General features: G+C 37.3%; 1 protein-coding gene across 2 annotated transcripts in view; it reads left to right on the forward strand.

Moving 5' to 3' along the window:
• The window catches only part of SUCLG2 (succinate-CoA ligase GDP-forming beta subunit), a 250,538-nt gene that overhangs the window by 45,059 nt on the left and 179,183 nt on the right, over positions 1 to 26,296 (forward strand). For both annotated transcript variants that reach the window (XM_015593808.2, XM_025050706.1), the window contains exon 2: positions 8,977 to 9,118. In XM_015593808.2, the coding sequence (XP_015449294.1) occupies positions 8,977 to 9,118 (142 nt within the window). The remainder of the gene's footprint in view (positions 1 to 8,976; positions 9,119 to 26,296) is intronic.

Genomic DNA, 26,296 nt, shown 5'->3' on the forward strand with positions numbered 1-26,296 from the left:
ATCTGGCCAGTAGTTTACAAGCACTTGCATGGTCTGCTTCCTACTCATCTTTCCATCCTTAGCTCTTATTTTCACTAGTTCCTGCTTATACTAACCCTTTCCTTTTTCAGAGCTTTGGACCATCTTCTCACAGTTTCTTCACTTGTCCATCTCCTTTCTGACTTCAGGGCTCTGCACAGATGTCACTTCCTCAGAGGTCACCACTCTGTCTACAGTTGGGCTCCATAAATTGTCCTGTGTATTTTATTTCCTTCATAGCACTTCCCACTCTCTGTAATTACAGTTTTCATTTATGTGTTCTTGTCCTTCTTCCCTGCCTCCCCTCCTAGAACATAAACACTGTAGCAGCAAAGAACTTATCTATGCTGTTGACACAGTACATCTTGGTTGTCAGATGTTGCCACCACATTATAAATGCCTAGATAGAAATTGTTAAACGAATGAACAAAGTACAAGTTCTGCCAATTTCCATGGTAGGAGTTAGATGCAAGTATATGTTTATGCCACCTTAATTTGTTTTTCTGCTATATATAAATAAATAAGGCTTGGCTACTTCTGTTAACAATATAAAATGAAGGTGATTTTCCTCTGCAACATGATTGAGGTGGCACACTTTCCACTAGGGGACAGACAGGCATTTTGAGACAATGCTGCTTAGTGCTTTTTATATGTTTTTTTCCTGCTGTTGTGTTACTATACTAATATTTATCAAGGTTGTATTTTTTTTACCTCCCTTTCTTTCTTGCTGTTGGCAAAGCATAAGTCTGGAGTTATGGAGTGAACTCTCCTTTGGGCATTTACCCTCACTACAAAGAGTTTTACATTTCTTTGCTCCTTAAAAAAATATGCTACTTTTCTGCTGACCCTAGGATAAAAAGAACAAGGCAGTATCTTTGAGAATCTTAATTCTTTTTACTTAGTGAAACCTATCCAAGAATCTCATTCAGAGCTTCCCATTTTCCCTCTAAACCTCATATTCAGTGCAGCTCTTTACCTCTGTACAGAGAAATTTGTGTACTGCCTCCTGCTTCTCCTCTTGCCCCAATTAATTTCACTGTTCAGGATCCACTTTTGTGAGCTGGGAGGCAATTAACCATTGCTGTCTCATTGAAGAGCACAGGCTCTGGTGTCAGGCACATCTGAATTTGAAAGATGGCTCTGCCTCTAACCAGCTGTTACTCTCAGCAGGCACTTAGCTTCTCTGAGCCTTAATTTGCTCATCTGTAAAATGGGCTTCTGCCAGTTTCTTCCTCGTAGAGCTGTGGAGAGAATTACATGAGGTAATGCTCATCAAGAGTATAGTATAATTTCTGTAACTTCATGACACTCATACATGTTAGCTAGTATTCAATTTGGTTTAAAAATCTAAGACTTCGTCAAGGGACCCCAAGAAGAATTAATTAAAAAATAGGAAACTGCCATGATCCAAATTCTGGAGAGCCAGAAAGCAACTTTCAATTCTTTCTTGGTAGGACTGATGCTGTCTCCTACCCCCTTACTGCCTGGGGTCTTAGAGAGGTGTGGTACTACTATCAGACATACTTTGTAAGTGGAGCAAAAATGGCCTCAGACTCCTAGTCTGATACTAGTCTGATTTCATGTAAAAAAAAAAAAGTACTATTTCTCTTGATTCAAGTACTATTTCTCTTGATCAGTAAACTTTAAAGTACTTTTCTTCTCTAGCCAGCTACTCTAAATTCCACGTCCCATCCACACTGTATTTTCAGGCACTACACCATCTTTATTAGTGTTCCCGATTTGTCAGCTGCTTTATTTTCTCTTTTTTTTCATGGAAAACTGGTATTTTTAAGTCAGGAATGGCAGTATAGTTTTTGTCTTGTGGTGGTTCCAAGTTCTTTTTCTTGACATAGGATTCACAGACTGACCCGGAAAGATCAATCAATCAATCAATCAATCAGTTGAAATAATAGAAAGCTCATGTGTTTTTTAGGCAGATTTGGGTCCAGATCTTGCTCTTCCTTAACCAGCTGAGTGGCCTTAGATGAGTTACTTAAACTCTTTCACCTTTAAATTTCCTCATGTGCAAAGTGGGGTTTACCTAAACGGAGAGGGGTCAGGAGCATTCCAGTTCTAGACAAAAGGGATGCTATATTTTCAGAAGTGATTCCCAAGAAAGGCCCCACACTTCAGCCTGAACACAGAGCAAAGCTTAACAGAGTCAGTACCCACCGTTCTGCTTTTTCTTCTTTGTCTCACATTATTATTTTTTCCATTCTCTGGGCTTAGACTGCTAATGATGCACTGTTGCTTTTCTTTATTTGTTTCTTTAGCATGTTTTCTTTCTGAAGAAGGAGTTGATATGCTGGCATTATCACATTAAGGACCAAACAAAAGTACTATTATTTTTGTAATTGGTATCATTATCATTATTATTTTTCTTCTTAAAAATAGGATCCCACTTAATCTTTTTTACAGGGCAACAGTGAAGTGGCTTCTTCATCAGAGCCTGTTTTAAGCAATTAGGCCTTTTATTTTATGATACTCATATTGAGATCTGTCTTTTCATTTACATCAACATTTTTATTTGAAGCCTAGTATTTCCTAGGTAACATGACTGAGGTAGATTTATGGGTGCTAATTTGCATACAGAATGACATTGGCAAAAACTAATATAAAACAAACACATACCAGCTTTAGGCCTGCGACAGCCCACTGAGCATCTGCCCCCTTGCCAGACCTATAACCAGAGGGAAATTTATTTTCTGCTGAGTACAGCTAATTCTTTGTTTGTATTCCACTGTCATCATTGCTATTGAGAGCTCGAAATTAGATTTAAGAGCCTCTTCCTATGGAACAGCAGGAGTTTATATGAGAGACAGTAGTTCTATATGACAGAGAATATAAGCTTTTGCTCCCCCACTCCTGCTACATTTAAGTAAGGGTGTGAGCCCTTCATTTTCCAGACAAGTCAATAAGGACTCAAGACTATGCAGTAGTGTTAAAGCCTAGATTTGATCACTGCCTCTCAATGTTTTTAAGTAGATTGATTTCCGTTAAATAAATAATGAATGATTTTTTCTATAATTTTTTGAAAATATAGATTAGGTTAATTCTCCCTTTGATCACCATCTTTCTTCTAGATCTTCCCTCCTCAAATTTATTGGCATTAAGCTTGATGAACTTCACCTGGACTTTTACATATACATTTACTTATATATAGCTCTGTCTTTAAAAGTTACAGAATGTTGCTTTATATTTGGACATGTGTGTCTGAAATATAAATGTTATACTATTTTAAATATGAAAGAAACTTGCTGTTTTCGTTTAGTAAGGTGCCTGGGAGAACCATCAGTGTTGGGATGTTCATACTTATCAGGCTACACTGGTCATTGTGGCCATTACAAGTTATTCCCAAGATCTCAGTGGTAAACATGTCAGAGGTTTATTTCTCATCCATGCAAATGTGGGTCAAGTGATTCCAAGGCAGTGGTCCTCCACATAGTAACTCAGTAATTCAGGCTGCTTCAACCCTGTGACACCACCCTCTCCACATGTGGCTTCCAGATCCTTGTAGCCAACGAAAAGGATGCTGGAGGGTTGCATGTGGTTTCTTAAAAGTTTTGGCACACTAGTTACAAGAGAACTGAGAATATAGGGGAACACATGCATACTGGGTTCTGTTTTGATGCCATAGATATTTTAAATGTAGTTAAATATAGTTTGACTATATTGTGGTTTATTTAGCTAGTCTCCTATTCGATGGGCATTTAGGTCACTTCCAACTTTACCCACTAGTATGTGTCCCCAGTATATGAGAGCGTTTTGCTAGGTTAGATCCAGGAAATGGACTCTCCAGTCCAGGGGATGTGGGTGTTTTAGTTTTCATAAATGCTGTCAAATTGTTTTAGAAGGTATTTTATTTGCATGGGTAGTATATGAGAAAGCACAGTTCATGGTATATTCAACAATGATATTATAAAACCTTCATTGCTTTTGGAAGAATGGTTTCTCATGTTTAATTTTTATTTCCCTGATTACTAGCAAGATTTTGGCTCTTCTAATACCTCTTTTAGTACTGAGTGAAGCAGTACTACTTTGGAAAGTCAGGCTGAAGAGTGAATGCAAAAAGCCAGTGGGCAGATGTGGCTCACAGATTCTCACTTTAGGGGGAGCCCAGCTCAGTGACATTGCTTTCTATATTCCCTTTATTATTTTTTTTTTCCTCCTGTGATGCTATTTCAGTAGTCTCTACACCTCTAATTTTAAAACCATGGGGCGAAGGATGATTTCTCGGTCGTGTCATTTTTTTTCTGTATAGCTGTCTAATTTTGTGCTCTGATTTTTTTTGTGTGTGTGTGTGGGAATTTTTGCCTGCTTAGTCATTGTCTTTTTATCTTTTGGTTCTCTTTGTCCTTTCCTTCATTTTTTGTTCTTATAATTCTGCCTCTGCTCCGCTGTTCCCATAGACCCTTAAATCTTTATGTGCTGCTTTTCTTTTAAGTTGTATTTTCTCCTTTCTCTTCTAGCTTCAAAATGGTTGTTCTTTCTAAGACGGGAACAATGGAAAGGTCGGTGTCCAAGTCCGAAATAAACTGAACCCAGGTGCCCACCCACCCCAGCTGTTTTTGAGAACATGATACTATTCCTAATGTGGTCACTTTGCCAAAATCCCTATGAAAAAAATGAAAGAAATTGGAATTAGTCCGGTTCTCATCCTGCCTCTGGCTCACTGTAGGGTCCTTAAGCACTTTAAATCCCTTCTTTAGGCCTCAGAGTTCCTGACTGTAAAATCAGGAGGTTGGATTCCAGTAGTCTTTTCATACTTTGGAATCTCATATTTATGAGACATGAATGCCTGGGAAACTGCTATAGATTAGAGTCCCAGTGTCCCCTTCAGAAGTGGGCCACTGCCATTCCTTTCTGCTCCTGTGCCTTGAAGGGGCACCTTCAGGCTTTGTGGAGCAGCAGGTCTTTTAACAGAATTTAATAGGAGAAGACATAGTTACAAAGGTGTTGGAACCATTGGAAGGAAAAGGAGGCGAAGGAACTGAGGAGGCAACCCAGAGATTGGCAACAGCAGGACTCTTCTACCAGCCCAAGGAGTAGAAGGAGGTGTGGTGTTGTCAGAGGCCAGGACCAGTTGATGGATGCAGGAGTCACGGAAGGGGAGATTGTGGGACTGGAATTATGGAAGAAAGGGCTGTCTGGAGGGATCTGGAGCTTCAAGAGTGCTGAGGTGACTGTAGGAGTTGCTACCCAACTCAGAAAAAGGAAGACAAAGTCTAGCGTCTTCCTATCACTGTCTAGTCTCTGAACAGATTCTCAAATTTAGGCAGCATCTGGTTGGCAAAGAACATGACATCTGAAGGCAAGCATGCAAATAACTGGCAAGAACAGTGGGAAGGCACTGCATCAGATGATTTTTAAAGTTCTTTCCATTGCTCACATTCCAGAGTTCATAGGTTCTGTAGGAGACCGTGACTTCTCCTACCATGAGGCGTTGAAGAGGTAGCTAGTTGTCTTCCTAGGAGTTGGAATAAACTACTTCTACCATCCTACTTTCTTAGGACAGCACCTACTCACACCTCCACCTCCCTCCCTCTCAAAGCTTGGAGCAGTTACATTTTTCCTTACAGGTGCTGTGCCTGTGTTTCATGAGAGTTCTATTCCTGGTAGATTTTTGGCCTTTTGAAGATAGGGACATGATCTTACTCATCCCATCAGAAGTGGGCCACTGCCATTTCTGACTACTCTTATCATCAAGAGCCTCTAGGAATGTGGGGTCAAGATACAAATGCTGAGAACCAGCATTATTACACAGTCAGTCAATACTGTTGATCAGAGAAGCTTTACTGTGTGACAGCCTCCTGTAATCTTGGGCCAGTGACTTAACCTTCAGCCTGGGCTATTTAATTTATAAGATAGTTATTTGTTAGGACAGGCTACGTGCTATAGGCTATGTTCTGCAACAGTAACAAATGATACCCAGAATGTCAGTGGCTAAAAATTCACAAAAGTTTATTTTTTACTACATATTCATGGTGGAGTCACCTGGGGATATGTCGGTCATCACTCTGGTTGATAATCACTTGCCGCCTTGATACTGCCATTCCTATATCAAGAAAGAATTTGGATGGGTAGGGGGGTTGGTAATCACATGTTGGTCTAGAGATGTTACATACCATATGTACTCACAACAAGAACTAGTTACATGGCCTCATCTAACTTTACCTAAGGCAAATAAGTAACTAGAAGAAGGAAGCTTAGAAATACTTGTTGGTTTTTATTAATGGGAGCCATCGAGAAAGATAATCCTACGTGACTTTTCGTGATTGTCTTGACTGTTAGATACACGAGTGCTTAGTATAATGCCAAATTCTCAATCAATAGTAGATAGAACTATTATCGTTATTGTTGTTGTTATTTAGCAGTCAGTTATATTTCCAGCATACTTTACACCATCCATTTGTGTAACATATGTCTCCTCACCATTTTTCTTCCCTCTGAAAACACAAAAGTAGACAAGTTTCTCTCTAGATCTATCACAAATTCTTAATAAATGAAGTTGAATTAAAGAAGTTTTAGACCCAGTCAGGAACCCTTTTCTTCCAAGTTTAAGGTTGACAAACATAGTTAATTATTCTATAGGGTGATCACTTTGTGGAATGATAGCTTAGAATTAGCAGTGGCTTTGGAACTCTGTTCACTATGTTAGGTTTCAATTTAAGAGCCACTGACTTTAAGTAGGCTTTCATTTGAGTCAATGAAGAAACAATCAATATATATTATATCTCTGTGAAGCTGATCTCTGGATCAGTTACAGTTAGTTTGTAGCAGGTTGCATTAACATCTAAAATTAATACAGTGAGTATTCTGATGCAAAAGAATTGACCGTGACCACACTGTGGCTGTACCTAGTCTCTCTCAAATGTTCTTTATTTTTCTTCTTCTTCTGTTAATTGCTTAAAATTGGTATGTCAACATAGACTTAATCTATCGATCCTTCTCCATTTGCCTTTTAAAATTGGTCACAGAATATGGCACATATCTAATGATTTATCTTTTCTTTCTTGAGGGGGCTTTTACTAAATGCTTAAAACTTGAATTTTTCTTGGTATGTTATATGATACGCTATTAAGACTATTGAGACAACGAATATGTTCATTTTCGAAATTTTGTTTTTTAAATTACTAATATTTCAAGACAAAAATTTAGAAGATTAACAAATAATATGCAGTTATATACTATACAGTAAATGATGTGAACATTATTTGCCTGGCGATTTATTTTTATCCCAGAATATTTATTTATAAAGAAGAAGGGCAGACAAATTCAATATTAAAAACATCATTACCAATATTTATAAGGATAGAACAGAGAGATATCTTTAGGTTTAATCATGTCAAAATTTGAATTTTTTACAAGTGTGTGTATATTATATTACATTTATTTCAGGCCTGAAAGACTTTTTCTTTTCTATTTTAGTTTCTGGAGGTAGAAAATTATCTGAATCAGGAGACAAAAGGCAACATTGATTTATTTGGACATCTAACTGGTATTTTTTGAGTATGTTCCATATGCCAAGCACTGTCACATTCTTCATAAAGATAAGAAGTTGAAAATACACTCGCCCTTAAACAGAACCCCATCTAGTTGCAAGGTTCTGGATCCTCTTTGGAATGCTTCTTGTCCAAAGGCTCTATGAGTACACTGTAGCTTGGAGATCCTAGAAGGAAATGCCATTTTAAAGACATGTCAGAGGTCCTGAAAGCTAATGGTTCCATAATAGTTCTATGTGGTAAAGCCTTGTGGGCCTTAATTTATGGTCTGTGTGATACTGCCTTGGACATCCACGGGGCCTTTGATAGAAACTGCTAGGAGGTGTGTCACATGGTCTTCCACTATCAGGCTTGTGATCCAGTTGTGTGATTGGCTTTTTAGTTGGGTTGTTTGTGCATTAATGGCATTGTCATTCTACCTTCTGTGAGTAGTGGTTCCTTTGCATCGTGACTCGTGAGTGGAAATGAACTTAAACTAAGTGTGTTCATTTTTTCCTGTTTTTTTTCCCCCCACCACCCGCATTTAAAAATTGAGCTTATGGATTTGATAGGGAATGCTGTTGATCTTATTGAATAAAATAAGAATTTATTTGTTCATGTGATTCTGCCCTTTTATTATATTCTTTCAGCACAAATAAAAACTAATTGATAAGCGCATATTGGAAAACCACTTCTATGTGATGCTTAATTTAAGCAAGCTTACTTTAATACAGGAGTTGCAATTTTTAGGAACTAGTTTAATTAATGGTGAAGCTTTCGGGTTATTGCACTCAACTTTGGTGTGAGAAAGAGATAATCTCATTAAACACATAATGATTATACCTAGACTCCATTAAAAACTGTGGTAAAGAAATGGATTAGTCTGTGGCCCACTGACCTTAAAGTGTTAAAAAAAATCTTTCCCAGGATACCTTACAGTGATTAACAGTGTGCATACAGGTGCTGAAATAAGGCCATGAGCTTTATTTATTCGGTATCTGGGTTTGGAGAGGCATATGCTATGTAATAGAGTGCTTAACATTTTTAAAAATAGCTTTTTATTTTAAAATACTTGTAGACTCACAGGGAGCTGTAAAAATAGTGCAAGAGTCCCATGTACCCTTTACCCAAGCTACCTTAATGTTGACATCTTACATAATTTTAGTACAGTCTCAAAACCAGGAAATCAGCATTGATTTATTACTGTTAACTAGATGACAGACTTGACTGAGTTGTCATAGTTTCTTAAACTTGCATTTGTGTGTGTGTGGGTGGTGTGTGTGTGTGTGGGTGTATTGCTCTCCTTAGCGTTTTGATTGGAAAAACAAGCAAAAGGAATTTTTATAGATTTTTTCTTTTGTCTTTCTAAAATGTGTGTTGTTGATTGTCATTTAAGAGTACCTGTAAGACTGGCCATTTAGGATGACTGGTATTTCTCTTATAATTAATACTTACTTCTCTCCCCCAATTTCTCTAGCCATTTCAATTAACCTTCAGACGATGGCTGAACCTGCAGGAATACCAGAGCAAGAAACTGATGTCTGACAACGGAGTAAAAGTTCAAAGATTCTTTGTAGCAGACACTGCGAATGAAGCTCAGGAGGCCGCTAAGAAACTAAGTAAGCTAATTCATACTGGGTGAAATATGCTGGCCCAAATTAATGAATTCACAGGTAGCCCATTTCCCACTAGTTAAATTGCTTTTTTGCAGGGTCTACCAACAGTGACAGACACAGTAGAGAACTTTGAATTACAAAGGCAAAAAAGCCCAATTAGGAAAACTTTATTCTTTTACATGAGAAAGCAGCATATGGGATGTCACTCTGTGGTGATTTTTTCTGAGTTTTTTAGTAGTCACCATTTTGCCCAGTTCTCTTATTTGTGGTTTAGTGGCTGGGATAAATATCATTGAAGAATATGGAGTGTCAAAGAGAAGGCCGTCGCAGGTAAGTCAGGAAAGATAGTTGGCATCCATTTTTAAGCTTCCTAGAGCCTGGGGAGCATTCGCTCTGAGTGAGTGGAGAAGAGAAAGGGGAAGAACTGAAATTTTGACTTTGGTTCAGTGTTTGCCCCGCCTCCTCCACATTTACATCTCTATTGCTTTTGCATCAGTGCCTTTTCCTTCCTGTGTCTCAGTTTTCTTTTCTATAAATCACGATAATGTGTTTATCTCCCAATGCTGTGGTGATAATGTGTTTCTCTCCCAATGCTGTTGTAGACTATACATTGGTATGTGGTAGAAAAATCTAACCAGTTTCCCTAGTTACAGATTGAGAAATTGGGAACTGGATTCTGCTGTCTGTTTTTCAGTGAACTTTCCCCTTGGTGGCATGTAGACTCTCTAGTTAGTCTAGATTAGCACTGTACAGTAGAAATATAATGTGAGCCACAAGAATATTTTTAAATTTTTAAGTCACCTTATGAAAACTAGAAATGGGTGAAATTAAATTTAATAATATATTTTGTTTACCCTAGTATATTCAAATTGTGACCATTTTAACATGTAATTAATATAAAACAATTATCAATGGGATGTTTTATTTTATTTTATTTTTGTCTTAATCTTCACAAATCTGGTTTGTATATTACACCTCCAGCACATCTCATTTCACGCTGGCCACATTTTGTGTGCTCTATAGACACATGTGACTGGTGGTTCTCATATTGGATAGCTCAGATCTGGACGGTAGAAGGATTTGAATATGCATTATTTGCCTGTAATCTTGGAGAGCATTTGTTTCCCATGAAAAATAAAGAATAGAGCAGCTACTGCTAACTGGCCTTGCTCAGGCAGCGCTGCCAAGTTTAAGAGTTCAAGATAGAGGCAGGCTCCATATTTCAGTTTTTCAATTTTCTATGCTCTTTTAAGAGTGAGATACTTCAGCTAGTAATTGTTCTTCTTTTATCTCCCTTTCAAAGTTCCTTCAGATCCTTATACACCAGATCTTTTTCATGTAATATCAGTCGAAATGTATATTTATTCTTGCCTTCAATAAATATTTGATTGTTGACTATGTATTAGGCACAATGGATACAGCTGTGGAAGATAAGCGAGTCTTCTTTCTTCCTAGAACTTACATTCAAAAGAAATTATTTGTAATTTTCAGATGCTAAATGTAGAAATTGAGAGCAACTGATATTTTAAGGAATGAAAATTAGTTTCATTTTCAAAAACTATCAAAATAGGTTTTTATGGTGAAAAAAAATGTAAAATTAGCCCTAAACATGGAAGAGTGCTCCTCAGTAAACTGGTAATAGACTCGGTAAAGGTAGTATTCCAACCTGATTACATGAAAGGATCGATTGTGTCTTACTCTCCTGTGATTTGGGGATTGGGTAATGAGAGCAAAGAAATGTAAAGTTCATGTTGGTCCTTGGCCTTTATTTTCCCCATTATTTTCTTAAATGTGCTGAAGTACTAGAAGTACAGGTCTAAGGGTCCTTCTTAAGGGAATTCTGGAAGCCAGCTGATTACTATTCCTCCTCACCTCCAGAAACAGCACAACTGAGAGGACTTATCTTTCAGATTTTCATGGATATTTGGACTTACTGAGCTAATTGGCTTCTTAGTCATGGATTTGTTTTGTGAGCATTTATTTAGCCACTGCATTGTGGTTGGAGATTGTATACTGTTTGTAAGATAGAATTTGTGCTCTGGAGGAATGAGCAAGGTGGTGCTTTATGTTAGGGCCAAGGCAAACAGAGTGGAACAGATAATGAAGCAAGTTTAAATAAATTAAAATGACAATGAAAATAAACTTTTAAAAAAGGCACTTTGATTCTTGAGTGATTTTTAGGGAAAATCCAACTGGATAAAATATTTGAAAATGACAAGGCTGTGTGTCACATCCCTGTGACAGTCCTTTAGTGGTGAGGCCAGGGCAGGCATCTCTATGATACTGCTTAGAGCTGAAAGAGAATTGAGGAAAGTGAATCCTGGCACCTCTTTAATGAGTGAATGAGAAATCCTCTTACTCAATGAGCAGTTTTGGTAGAAGGAAGGTCTCCTCTGGCTTTTGATCAGAGGGGAGATTTATAGTATTAGAAGAAGAGATGGTACCACATCTACCTGGGTGAAAATGAGCTGAGTTGATAGTAAATATGAAAGGAAGTCTGCATGTCACTGAGATTGCCTAGAGAAAGCAAAACAAGAATAATCTGGTAAAACTTCAGTGTTTGCATTCTTGTCACTACATGATTGACAAGAATCAAGAGCACAATCTAAGTTTTACCATATTGGTTTTAAGTTAAGTTTAACACTGAAGCACACATGTATCTTTCTGATTGTCCTAAATATGGGGCCTCCACTTTATAATTATAATATTTTAATGGGGAAAAATTGTATGGAAGTATGATATGCCTAACATTTGGTAAGTACTATATAAGATTTTATTGCTCTCATCGTCATCATTATCAGCATATAATTTCAGGGGATTCATTGTCATGATTCAGATTTATAGACGAATTTGAGACATGATAATTAATATCCTATTGATCATGTTTTATGAGAGCTCATATTTTAATTTGAAAAGTTTGTAAATGATTGAAATACATTTACTCACCTTTATACTTTATATTTGGATGTGTTTCAAAATAAAATGACATTTTATACAATATTTTGAAAATAGATGTTGACATTAGACATGCCTATGATTTCCAATAACCTGTTGATGAACTTACAAATCTCTTTCTTTGTGTCTGAACCACATTCCTGGTTGTCTGTTGGCCATCCATTTATGGGCGTCTCCATCTCTCTTGGTGCAAATGGAACTTGTCATTTCTCCATTGCTCTAAACCTTCTCTTCCTCTTGTGTTCCTCCTCTCCTAACCCAGCTGAGATAACTTCCAGATCATCACTAATGCCTCTCATGTCTACCATATTCAGTCATTTGCCAAATACTGCCATTTTTACTTCAGTATTGTTATTTTACAAAACAAGGAACCAGGCAAGATAAGGTTAAAAACTTGCCAAGGTTGTACAGCTAATAATTGACAAAGATGGGATTTCTACCCAGCCAGATTAGATTTAATCTCCTCTCCAAGCACTTTTCCTTTTTGCTAACTTGATGATAATGCTCTTAGGAGATTTTTATGTGTGAGTCAGCATTTTTAAGATAGAGAAATACATATTAATAAAATTAGAAAACTGAATTAAACTGAATGTGGCAGGTTCCAAGACACAATTTATAGAAACTGTGTAATCTGCAGATATTTTCTTAATGAATCATTTTGTTGTATCTCTTTGGGCAATAGAGCATTTCATTGTATAGTTATGGAAAGCTTGTTAATTTGAACATTTGTTTAAAATGGGTAATGTAAACCTTTTGTTTCTGAAACACAATTCATAATGATAAGAATCAAACAGTAGCCTCATTTCTTGCAAGAAAATGGACTGATGTCTGATTGAGAGAGTAAATTTGGTTTGGTGAAATTAAGTTTTTAATATTCCATGTCCATAATATTAATATGGATAATATTCATTTCTGTAGCAGTTTGTATGAGCTACCTTTTGTAATCATGCTTTAAAGAATGGATTGTTTTTCTTGCACAATTTTCTGAGGAGGTTTATTAACTACATACTTTTCTCCTCTCTGGGTTAAATTTAATATATACAGTCAAAAGATAATTATAGAATATCCACTGTGTATATGACTAATCTTGATGTTGCCTTTCAATTCTCTTTAAAGATGAGCAAAGGAATGTGTCTCACATAACTCAAAAAGCCTGTCTTAAAGAGTATTTGCATGTAAGTGTAGATGAAACTTAACTAGGACTACTACTTTTTAGTTTTTGGTATCTTCACAATTTATTAATTATTTAATTTATGTTGCCTTGAGACTCTCAACATTTGATTAAGCTAGAAGATTGTATCTCAAAAACTCACAGTTTTATTTTTATTTTTTTTTGCCAGAAAAGAAATTGAAATATGAATGGAGAAATTAATCTTCTCTGAGCTAATGACCTGCATCCTAAAATGGAGATAAGGAGCTTTTATTAAATTTGCTGAGCTTTGGATTGCTTTTAGCTAGAGCATGTTTTCATTTGCCAGTATGCCAGTATGAAACCTTATTTTTGCCTTTTACATGTAAGCACATCTTAAAGCCCCATGAATTACTTACACCACTAAGGAATTGCATTTTATGGGAAAAGGGAACTGCCACCCATTGACTACGATGGACATGTACTATTAATTCTGCAGGCAGTTGCAGCCTCCTTGATTGTGGTGGCTTTGTCATATCACATTTTGTGGTTAGGACCTTGCCAAAAGATCTTATAACCTTTGTATTGAGATGATGGTCATTATTGCCTTGTAATGACAGGCAAGGATAATGTAACTGCACACTTAACTGCCCACATACTTCATTTCTTTAATATAGCTGTTTTCTGTGATTGCCATTGGAAATAAAACCTGTCCCAGGAGGAATTATAAAGTTAGGCTTAACTGTATTAGTGTTAAGTTCAAATTTATCATAATATGTATAACTAAACTATGTAGGCAGGCCTCAACAACTAGAAAGCAAATGCACCTGGGAACTCTTCCTCCAACTAGAGGAGCTGAATACCATGTCTCATTGCAAGTTCAAGCTTTTGTGATAAGTGACTGTCCCACAAGTCCACTACAGGTGGATCAACAAAACTTCCATAGAAATGGAAATGAGGAAATGACAGTGGGGATTGTAATTATGATTGTTGTGGTTTTATTGTAGTCTCATGATTATAACCATTTTTATTTTTTTCCTTTTTGTCCTTATAATCTCACGCTCGTATTTTATGTACATAAAAACGCCTTGTTAACTAATGTCTAACATAGATAAACAGTTTGCTTGAGTGAACTCTAAGAACAGACTTCAGAGGGAGCTACCTTATTTCTCAGACTGGTGAGTGCCAGAAGATTGACTGCAAAATCCTCCCCAGACCTCTCCTTAATACGCTCCAGGTTGCTTATCAGAGCAGGACAGTTTGCGGTGCTGACTCCTACCCCAAAAAGAGGCGCTCCCCACCCCCTCTTTGTTTGTTAATCCCTTTGTTGCACTTGCCTCCCCTCCTGGTGGCCTGAGAAACAAGCAAAGGGGGGAGTAGACAAGATAGATGTCTTTGGCTACGCCCTCCCTTCCAGGATGCATCCCCCTCCCTGGAGCTTTGGAATTTCTCCCTGATCCCTTGCTCAGCCCTCCCTCTATAATAACCCCTGCCTGTACTGAAGGGGCAAGACAGCCTTTGTGACAGCAGTCTGCAGTCTTCTCAGGGTGCCGGCTCTTGAATAGACCTGCTTTCCTTCTACCAAAGTCTTGTCCCTCTAGTTATTGGCTTACAGGTGGCAAGCAGATAGACCTGAGTTCAATAACAATAACTCTGATTTCTCTGTATTAAATCTTCATTTTACCACCATATCAGCTGCCCATTATTTTGAATCTGAAGTCAGGAATGCAGAGAAACTAGGTGGATGGCAAATGTGAGCCAACAGAGGTTGTAGCCATGTCGGTGTCTGCTTTCCAAAAATAATGGTGATGTCCTTGTGAGATAGATGGTTTCTGTGGTGAGATTGACTGGATTCCTGGCTGCTGCTGTCTCCCTTTGGTTCCTTCCATTTTCTGAGCCTCATTTTCCCACCTCCTTGGTGATTATGTGAGCTTCCCAATATCTTTTTTGTGTTTACTTAATGCTTATTTCAGCTAGAGTCAATTTCTATTGCTTGTTGCTAAGAACTCTGACTTATCCAGACAAAATATTTATCATGGGTCCTGAGACATAGTAAATGCTCAATAAATATTGTTATTCAGAAAATTTTCACTTGATAATGTTTACTAACAAATCCTCCTTAAAGGAACACCTGAATTGACATTAAAAGCTTTCCCTGTGTTTCTCAAGAGGTTTGCATTTCTTATTGTATATATTTTTGCAAAGAGATCCTCCTATTATAAAATGTTCTTTTCTTTCTGAGTCTGCAAATATAAATGAGTTTCTCTGGTCTGCTCCTTAGAATTTCTCTGTGCTGGAATACCTCTTTTTTTTTCCTAATTGTCCTATGGTTTTCACTGAATAGAAGCAGCAAGAAACCTGTAGAGTGAAGGGCGAGATCCAGGCAGGTTGTGGGCAGGCATGCTTTATGGAAGTGCATGTGTAGCTTCCTATCAGTTTCCTTAGAAACAGTGCTTTGAAAGTCAATGCTTTAACTTAAATTTTGGCAGTATAATAAAGCAAGAATTAATTCTTTTCACATTTTAACCAATAAAAACAATGGTAGTGGCACTTAACCTTTGACTTCCTGGCATGTGCCTGACATCCTACTGATCATTTTGTGAGTGAGTGCTCATGTAATCTTCATTTAAACCAAAAGGAAGACTTTCCTTTAGGGACTGGTTCTGAATATTACCAGATCTCTGCCTGCCCATGATTGTGTAACCACGGTAACTGACATAATTTCACTTCCGTCTTTTCATTGTATCTTTAATGGAGTTATTTATTAACTTGTTTTTTTAAAGCTACCTCATTGTGGATGAACAAAGAAGTTGTGCATATGGCCTCATTTTCCAGGACTTTTCTGTGAATTATTTTGCACAGGGGAGTCTTTGACTCACCCCAGTGTAGTCTGGTAGTTCTGAATGCCCAGAGGCTACCTTATGGGATTGTAAGTGTAGAAAAACTGCCTAGGGTAAGGGGCATAGGTGTTAGTTCTGTATTATCTGTCTTTCTGGATATGTTGGCCTTTTTAAAGAAATCTTAACAGAAATCTTTTCTCGTTATAAAAGGAGTATGCTTATTATTTTAACTTTGGAAAATACAGAAAAGTACAAAAAGTATAAACCTCCTCCTATCTCGTCATCTAGAGGGAACTTGACTACTTATTAACATATTTTCTTCCATTTTCCTTATGCATTCATTCATTCAGTCAGCAACCTTAATTTCTATGTGCATATTTACATAAATATAATTGAGAAAGGATATTTATTTTTAAATTTGGGAAAATACTGTGCATACATCTGCATCATACTTTTAAAATTCCACTTTATAACATAGACATTACCCAAATATTAAATATTTTTTTTTAAAAATTGTTTTAATTGTCATATGGTAGTCTCTAGATTGATTGTTATTTCCTATTATGTTTTATTTAGGTATCTTTTTGTTTTAGTGTGTTAGGTAATATGAGCTTCTGTAGCCCATAAACTGCCTAATTCTCAGTAGCTTACTATAATGAAGAGTTATTTCTTTATCACATAAAAGTCCAATGTGGTGTTCATCTGTTTCTTAAGGTGTCTCACAGATCCAGGCTCCATTCGTCATTTCACTCTTCAACATGTGGCTCCCAAAGATGACCTGGGCATCTGGGCATTGTGTTCATTCCAGCCACTTAAAAGGAGAAAAGAGCATGGAAGATTGCATGTGGAGATTTTGCAGGGACCACATTACTTCTCATCACATTCCATTGGCTAAAATTCATCAGATGATCACAGTGAACTGCGGGGCAGACTGGGAATATAATCTCAATGCACATTTAGGAAGAAGAGGAAAAGGGTTTGGTGATCATATAGCAGTCTCTAGCATTTAGAATTTGGGGAAAATTTGTCTCTGCTTCTTGACTTAGAACAAGTATGGACTATACAGTGAAAACACAGCTCTCATCCCAGCTCTACTTTGATCATTTGAGCTACAATTTACCTGACTATTAAATTGATTATGATGATACATACTTCAAGGAATGATTCAGATAAAGAAAGGCAAACATAGCACATGCCTCATACAAACAAGGCACTCACCAATTTCCCTTCCTTTTCTTATGTTTTGGTCTAAACAGTGTAAGTTTCAAGCCATCATAAAAGGAATATAATAAGTTATTTTAAACATCAACAGCAGATAAAAAATAAAAATTCTCAGTGCTTTTGCAGTAATATTCGAGCATTAAACCATATTTAAGGTACAGCTTGTCAGATGATTTGATAATATATTACTTATATACCGTTGGTTGATATTTTCTAGGGAGACAGTGGTCTATGGAATCAAAGGTTGCATAATTTTGAAAGAGAATGAAAATTGTGCTTTCTTTACATTGCAACAGAATAAATACTACCTAAGGAATTTGCTTTTAAGATGCTACACTATTCCCCAAGGTGGTTGTTACAGGAGTTGGCAGGGTTTAACAGATGTGCATAAATAGTACCAAGGCTCCACTCGACTTTTCTAGGTTACCTACACAAAAGTCAGGAAATGAATTGAGAAAGTTTAAAAAAATTTATTGCTTGATCTACCTCAGGAAGAAAACGAAATGAATAAACAAGCTACCTCAATTATGTATTTTTTTTCTTTTATTCAACATGGAACAAACCAAGGGATTTGTGAGTCTGTTATTTTTCTCAAATTAAATGTGGGCCAAGTATTAGAATTTTTTTTTTTTGTCTTCAGGCTTTTGTTTGAGTGAATACACCAGTCACTTCAGTAAGGGGAAAAGGAAGCAGATGGGATATGGATAACAAGGGAAAAATAACCGTGTTAAAGTATTTGATATGCAAAAATCAAACTCTTCCCAGTCTTCAGGTGCTACATGTATCACTGAAAAACAACTTCACATAAACGTATATTTTATTTATAAATAACCTACACATGAGCATCATAAGATGAGAAAAATCTAGATCCCTTTATGACTTTCTTCTTGCTCAGAATTCCTTACTACTCTTTCCTGTTTAGTCGATTCAACATAAAACTCACATGGTGAGTTGTACGTGACATGTGCGGTCTGTCTGCCACACTGTGCCCCTTTGTGCTATTTCCCAGTATGTGTCCACATCAGTTTACTTCTTGCCTTTGTCCATATTTTTGCCTTCACAGAGTGCCTTCTAACCTAGTGGGGATCCCTCAGAGTTGGCCTTAAATTTAGATCCTGCGTCTGCCACATGCTAGGTAGGCCAGTGATTTAACCTCTGGAATCCTCAGTTCTTCCATCTGTAAAATGAGTTAAATAATAATACCTGCCTTTTAGATGAGCCATGAAAGTGAAATAAAGTCATGTATGTAGAAGGTTAAGCAGAGTTGTATATCCTAAAGTCTCAATAATGGGTAGCTAGGATTATTATCATTATTATTACCCATTTATTTTGGTCCAGCCTCACTGTCCCCTCTTGGTAATATCTTCTGGGAGGCACTATCGTGGTGTTTAAAAAGGTGGGCTCTGAGGGAGATTGCCTTGGTATCAGATCTAGCTCCACCCCTTTATTAGATGTGTTTTTACTTCTCTAGGGTTCCATTTCCTCTTCTGTAAAATATGGGATGCCAGTTGTATCTACTGATGGATTTGGTGGGAGGAGCGATGTAGGTCCTAATTCAGTGTCTGTACAGTGTCTGACTCATAGGAACTTGTGCACATGTATTTATTATGTGTATATATTCAATTGAGATATATTGATGTATTAGTTTCAGGTATACATGTATATGTTGTGAAATGGTCACTACATTAAGTCTAGTTAACATCCATCAGCACACATAGTTACACATTTTTTGTGAGAACTTTTAAGATATCTCTCAGAAACTTTCAAATATGTAGTACAGTATTATTAATTGTAGTCACCACACTCATTAGATCCTCATGCCATGTTTAGTTTATAATGGGACGTTTGTACCTTTTGATTTCCTTCACCCATTTCACCCACTCCCCACTCCTCACCTCTGGCAAACACCAATCTGTTCTCTGTTCTATGAGTTTAGATTTTTTTTTAGATTCCAAATATAAGTGAGATCATATGATATTTGTCTTTGACTTATTCACTTAGCATAATGCCCTCAAGGTATAGAATGTGAGGTCACAAATGACAGGATTTCCTTCTTTTTTTATAGCTGAATATTCCATTGTGTGTGTGTGAGAGAGACACACACACAATGGAATATTTCCTTTATCCATTCATTCATCAATGGACACTTAGGTTGTTTCCATATCTTCACTATTGTAAATGATGCTTCACTATTGTAAATAATACAGTAAACATGAGGGTGCAAATACCTTTTTGAGTTAGGGTTTTGTTTCCTTTGGATACATAACCAAAGGTGGAATTGCTGTATCTTAGAGTAGTTCTATTTTTAATTTTTTGAGGAACCTCCATGCTGTTTTCCATAGTGGTTATACCAATTTACATTTCCACCAGAAGCATAGATGTTGTCATTGTACTGCTGTGGTTTTTGCCATATGGTAAGTGGTATGTTCCACATCTCAGTGTACATGGGATGGGCAGAGGATAATTTAACCTGTGTGGTCTGTATCCTGGAATGAGGAAGCACATTCTTTATGAGATAGTTGTAGGCTGACCTCTCACACAATACTTTTTGTGTAAGAAATAGGTTATGTGTGTTCTCATAAACCAGGACAGGAGCTTCAAGATTCATCTGAAATTTAACGTTTTCATAAGTGTCTCTTAGCATAGATGACCATTCCTTTTGGTTTGCCTGGGACAAACTTAGATCCATCTATTATTCTAGAACTATTCTATTATTACAAGCAATCTCATTCACTCTCAAAACTGTCTCCATTTAAACAATGAAGTATTTGATCATCTTACTTTAAGAGAAACCTTAAGGGTACCTCCTCGATAGCAACTGTTCTTAAGGTAAAACCTGTTTAGTACGACAGAATATGATAACTGTAAGTATTATCCCGTTAATTCATGCAACCTTTAAATGAAAGGTGAACAGCAGATCAGAGGGCCTTCCTGCCACAGATATGACTGCAGGGAGTAGGGTATAAAAACATTTGGGGAGGATAAGGCTTGATTCTCTGATCCAGGGCCAAGGCTGTTTCCCATTCACCTTTGCATTCCTGGTACCTCAAACATAGTATGTGTTCCATAAATGGTTACAGAATGGGAAAATCAGGAAGATCAGGAAGAGAACAAACACCCCAAGGAACCTTCTATCTAGGTTAACAGTTGCCAAGAAAGACGTCTCTAATGTACCTACCCAATGAGTGTTCTCTAATGCCACTGAGTCATGTCTTTAAGCTTGGTTTAGAGAGAAGGCAAAACTAAGGGAGCAGCAGCCCCATGGGCCATGGTGGGAAGATGGGAAGTCATGAAGAGAGATGTCAGCTTCATCTGCTGCCAGCTTTGTGGCAGAAATTGGTCCCGGGTTCTCTTCAGGCTGGTCCTCCTGTCTAATGCAAAAAATAGTTTTCCTCAGAATGTGGGATGTTTTCTAGTGTTGCCAGGAATTAGTCAACATAGATAAAGAGCTTCACCTTCTGCCAGCGTTTCTATGAGTTCTAGCAGCTCATGTTAATGAAAGTCCCTGGGCCATAGTGGCTTTTTATTCTACTTAAGCCAGCTCTTCTTTCAGTTATAGGATCTTGGATATGTGTTCATTTTAGTTGAAAGGTACCCCCAGTATTCTCATTTCAGTGCCATTTTTATCATTCTTAGCTCCTCTAAGAAAAAAGATATTCTACAGTATTAGACAGTAGCTTCCCATACTTGTGAGAGCTATGTGTTTATTTGCTTTGATAGAATAAGGAGGCACCGGGAGGGCTCAAAAACACATGTGATATAAGTAATTTTTTTTCCTGTGTGTTGTAAGTAACATTTTTTTCAAAAACACATGTGATATAAGTAATTTTTTTTCCTGTGTGTTGTAAGTAACATTTTTTTCTTTTTAGGTCTCGTGGAAATGATCCTCAAAGTCATTGATGAAAAATTGGCAATACTGTCTTTGAAGAGAAAAGTCATAACTTATTTTACTAGTTGTGTGTCAAGAGAAAAGAGAAGCGTTCTGCCTGAGGAAAGTGTAGTGGCAGCCTTCTGAGATAGGTATCTGTGGAAAACCCTCCTCAAGGGGAATTGCTTTCAGTAAACTCCAGACCTCCTTGTTTTTGTAGGTTGAGAAACTTTGAGTCTTCAATCAGAATTCATCAAACTAAGATTAGGCACTTGCCAACCAAACTTATGAGAATGATGTATACACCAGAATGCCAATGGGCACATTTACAAAATGAAATGTTTTTCTCTTGACTGACACATTTATATCTACCATCTTGATTGATGTCTTAGAAGATAATTTTTTTTTACCTTTACATGGTCTTTTTCCCTTTTCAAGCAGAAGAGCACACTTCAGCGGAAGCTGAGGCTTCCGCTGAGGCTTTCATTTACTCATGTACCCAGCAAATATTTATTGGGCGCATGTGCTAGGTGGTGGAAAAATATAGCAGCTGACGTCTTGAGAACTCAGTGTGTGTTTCATAAATGCTATTAAGTGTTTTGCATGCTTTGTCTCAGTATCTTCATAACACATTTTTGAGATATGTCATCATCTTCCTTTTTTTTTATAGAAAAATCTTCTAAGAGACCCTAAAAAGTCTACATAAGCTGGATTCTGAGGTCTCACCTTCAGTAATTACACTAGTGGGCTTCACAAATTCCAGGCAAAATGAAGCATCTCTCATTGACAGAAAGCAAAATCAAGGGCCCTTTACTTCTGAGCCCAGAGCCAAGGGACCAGGGCCTCTAGCAGCCAGAGGTTCCTTGCCTTCACCCAGGGACTCTGATCCATCTTTTTATACCCTCCTGCTTCCTAAATCTTAGTCCAAAGTACTCTAGACTGGGCAGGCTCCCCAAAGCACTCCCTTTCTGATTGAAGTCTGTCTGATATCCTATTCCTTTCCCTCTTGGGTTGATTCTATTAGAAATCTCAGGAGTCCTAGTGTCTCCCTGTCTCTTGCTATGAACACTACAAGCAACACCCATTAGCTGAACCAGGAACTGGGTCTATTGTGGTTCACATTATAAAAATATTCTTAACATAGAAACACATCACTGTCATGATTCAGTGCCCTTTAACTTTACAGTGGTCAGAGTTTAAAGGATCTTTTGTGAACACTGAAATCTCTAAAGGTGGATAGCTAAAAATATTTTCCACTTGGCCAATAGTATGGAACTGTAACTAAATGATAACGAATGATACTTCCCTTTGTTTCTGTTTTAAATTCTATAGCTAAAAGGCCTATAATTTTATATTAGGCCAAACAACTTTTTATTTGTTCAGCTTTCTTTGATTTAAGCAATGTAGTTTTGGTGGTGGTGGTGGTGGTGGTGGTGGGGAGCTGTTACAGGAGTTTGATGTTGAAGTACTGTTTCATTTAGAAAGAGTGATACAACTATAAGTCTGGCATAATTCTCTCTGGTTTTTATCAGCTTATGTCAGCTAACTTTTTTTTTCTCCCTTAAATCCTTTTTGAACTTTTAATTTAAAAATGTATCAGTGATTGATAGACATTATCTATAGCCCTACTGTCTTATCAATTTTCACCTGTTTTCAATAAGAAAAATCTTTTACAACTCAGACCACGAGGGTATTAGATTAACTGATTTTCTGGACCATTGGGCACCATTCAGTCGATATTCAGCAACTTACTGAAAAATATTTGAATTTTGAATTTGGTGGGTATACAGGGTACATACAAAAATAATTTACAGATTAATACAAACAGAAATAATTTACAGAGAAGTGCTGCGACAGAAATAAACAAGTGGTAAAATCATGGAGGATTTAGGATGGTCAAGGAAGTCTCTGAGGTGGTGATTTTAAGCCGACACACAAGGAGAGAAGGAGCCAGGTAAGAGAAGAACCAGAAGAGTAAGGTGTTTTAGGCAGAGATCCTGAATTGGAAACAGTTTTGCCAATTTGAAAACCAGGCCAGTGAGATTGAAATTTAGAAAAAGACAGAGGGATGAGATTTGAGAAGAAGGCAAGAGTAGGCTTTGTAGGCCTAGGTACGTATTTTGGATTTTATTCTAAGTAAAATGGGGAGCTGCTGAAAGATTTTGATAAAATCCGTATCAATTAGGTATCTCAATAATGCTAGAGGCTACGTTGTTCCAAAACTCAATGAGTCATTTGCCCTTGTTCAAATGTCTGTATATTGGCCTATCCAGGGCCTCACTGGATGTGGCTGCAAGCTGCTGGTCAAGTCCAGGTGTGCCCCTTGTGAATCTCATCCTCTTTCTACTAGCGGGCTACCTAGGGCATATCTTCACAGAGAAATGTCAAAAAAACAAAACAAAACAAAAAAAACAAACCTAACCACAGGCATGTTTTAAGTCTCTGTTTACATCGTATCTGCTCACATCCTACTGGTGAGCCCAGATTCGAAGGACCAGGACCACTAGTGGAAAGAACTGCAAGGGCGCATGGCACAGGGTGTGTATGTAAGAAGTGGTGAAGAGTGGGGTTGTGATTCATTTGACTGCAAGCAATATCTATTATAATAGAAAAAGTTCACCATAGACGATATGACCAACTGTCCTGGATTTTCCAGTCGTGAGGGGGTTCCTGGGATATGAGACTTTCAGTGCTTAAAACCAAGAAAGTCTCAGGCAGACTGAGATGAGTTGTTCTCTATTATGAACTATCCTATGATGAATGGGCTGCAGGAAGAGGTAGGCTGTTGTGATCATCCAAGTGAGACAAGATGGTGGTTTGGATGATGAAGGTGGCAGAAGAGCGAGAGAGAAGTGGATATGTATATCTTTGGGATATATTGTGGAGGTAGAGCTCATGGGACTTTCTGATGTATGGAATGTGACAGGTGAAGAAATTAGTTGAAAATATGTTAGACTAACTGAATATGGTATTTGCTGGAGTATGATTTGAATGATGTATAGTATAGAATAACAAATTTTAATAATCATTGCAAGAATATTGTAATAAGCCGGTACTTGCAAATACATTCTATGTTATAGTAACACAATAGGGCATTTTTGTTTGAAACCATGACAAAGAAATCAGTGGAATAAATGTGGAGGTTGCTGTATACAGACCTAGTCCTGTAATAATGTAAACAGATTGTCTTAGAAAAATGGTTGCCACTGACAAAGTGAATATTTCTAATAGCCTGCCTCAACTACCCCAGTTCACCAGAGCACTTTGTTTCTATGGTAAGCAAGAAAGCCATGGATATTAGAAAATGGGTCCAGTTCTCTTCAGTTTAATTTTCCAATATAGTATCTTGGGTGACTGTATCTGGTGTGGTAGAAAGAATATTTGAATAGGATTTAGAAAGTCTTAATTTGTGCTGTGGCTTTCACATTACAATCCTCTTTTTTAGGGGTGTGGTGGAGCACTATTTATGATTGTGGTTAGATACTACCATTTATTTTTCCATCTGTCTAGTTTGATACTTTGAATGACAAAGAGGACCTGTTCCCCAGACCATTTGGGGATGCTGGGTGGATTAATGTTGAATTAATACCAGTTCACATGTGGGCAGCACCATTAGGTACTTTCATGACCCTGAGTAATTTGCTTGACGTATTTGGGCTCAGTTTCTTCCTCTATGAACTGGCAATAACAATTTAGGTATGTTGTGAGGATCACATGAGAGATTGTATGTGAACGTCCTCTGTGAGGTCCTGTCAATAAGATCCTCTTCCTTCTCCACTAGGGCAGTGTTTCCTGGATTTATATTAGCTTTATATTTTTGTGGAAGCCATGGAATGTCAGGTTTCTAATGGTTCTTAATTCTACCATTTACCTCTCTGGATTGTTGTATTGGCTACCTCTATGAAGCCAGACTTCCTGGGGTTTTCTTCAGATTTCCTGGCATGAGATCTTAAGCCTTAGTTTCCCCATTTAAAAAAGAGACTAATATTTCTTACATCAAAGATTTGCTGTGAGTCTCCTGATTATTTTAATAACTCATTATGTTACAGTTAGATAAATGCATGAAAATTATAATCACTCGGTGGATGTTAGATGTTTTAATTATTATTACTGTTATTATTTACAGGTAAGTTCCTACTGAATTTACTTGTAGACCTGATAGATGGGACAGAATATCTGTTTATAGAGAAAATCGGAAAGTTTATGTCATGATGAACTCCAAAGAGTACTTTGGCATAGACTTTCATTATTTTTTGGTGATTTGTGATTTTTCTACAGTGGTTAGTGTACCCCACTTGATGAGTTTAATGCATTGTGTAAAAGAGTCTTGATCACATAAAATGCAGTCTTTTTGAAACTCAGTCCACCAAAATCGGGTTTTGTTTTCCCTTGTCCTCTATTGGCCTGAGTCTGTTTTAACTTTTACTGTGCTCTTACTAGCTTACCTCTCGTCCGTCTTTAAGTTTTTGAGTTCCTCTTTATTTGTCCTAGCTTCTTTTTATGTTCTCTTTGTGCTCTTGATTTATTAAATCTCTGAGATCATACTTTCTCTGGGATGGGAGGAGAGGCTGAACAGACAGCCTGGGAGATCTAAAACAGCCCTAGGTGTATACTTCATGTGCTGTTCATTCCAGCAGCTGATTAAAGATCAATAAATGCGTAGCACTAGTGTATATTATGCGCTTTTCCTGGAAAATGGCTGTATTCAATGGACTAAATAGCAGAAGAGACATTTTTCAGTTGGCATGCCTCTATATAAATAACTATAAGTAATTCTGCAAGTTTTTTTTTAAATTTTAAGTCCTCTTTCTCTCAATGTCTAAACTCTTGGGCAGCCTGATACCTTTTTCTTTCTGGAAGGATGTGATACTTTGCAGGATAGAGAAATAATTTTATGAATGCTTAACACTGAAAAAATAAAAATAAAAGTCAAAACCCCATCTAGCTCAAAAGTTTCTTGGAAGCCACAGTTGCCTTGATATCAGCAGTGGAAATTGTCATGGTCCTTGTTTGCTGGAATACATAGCGTGACATGTGGGAAAGAACACAATACAAGCATTTTAAAATTATGCTTTTTACAACAAATGAACAGGACAAACAAACAGAGACTCATAGACAGGGACAATAGACTAGTGATTACCAGAGGGGAGGGGGGAGTGGGGAAGAAG

This window comes from Pteropus alecto, unplaced genomic scaffold, assembly GCF_000325575.1.
Source record: "Pteropus alecto unplaced genomic scaffold, ASM32557v1 scaffold75, whole genome shotgun sequence".
NCBI lineage: Eukaryota > Metazoa > Chordata > Mammalia > Chiroptera > Pteropodidae > Pteropus > Pteropus alecto.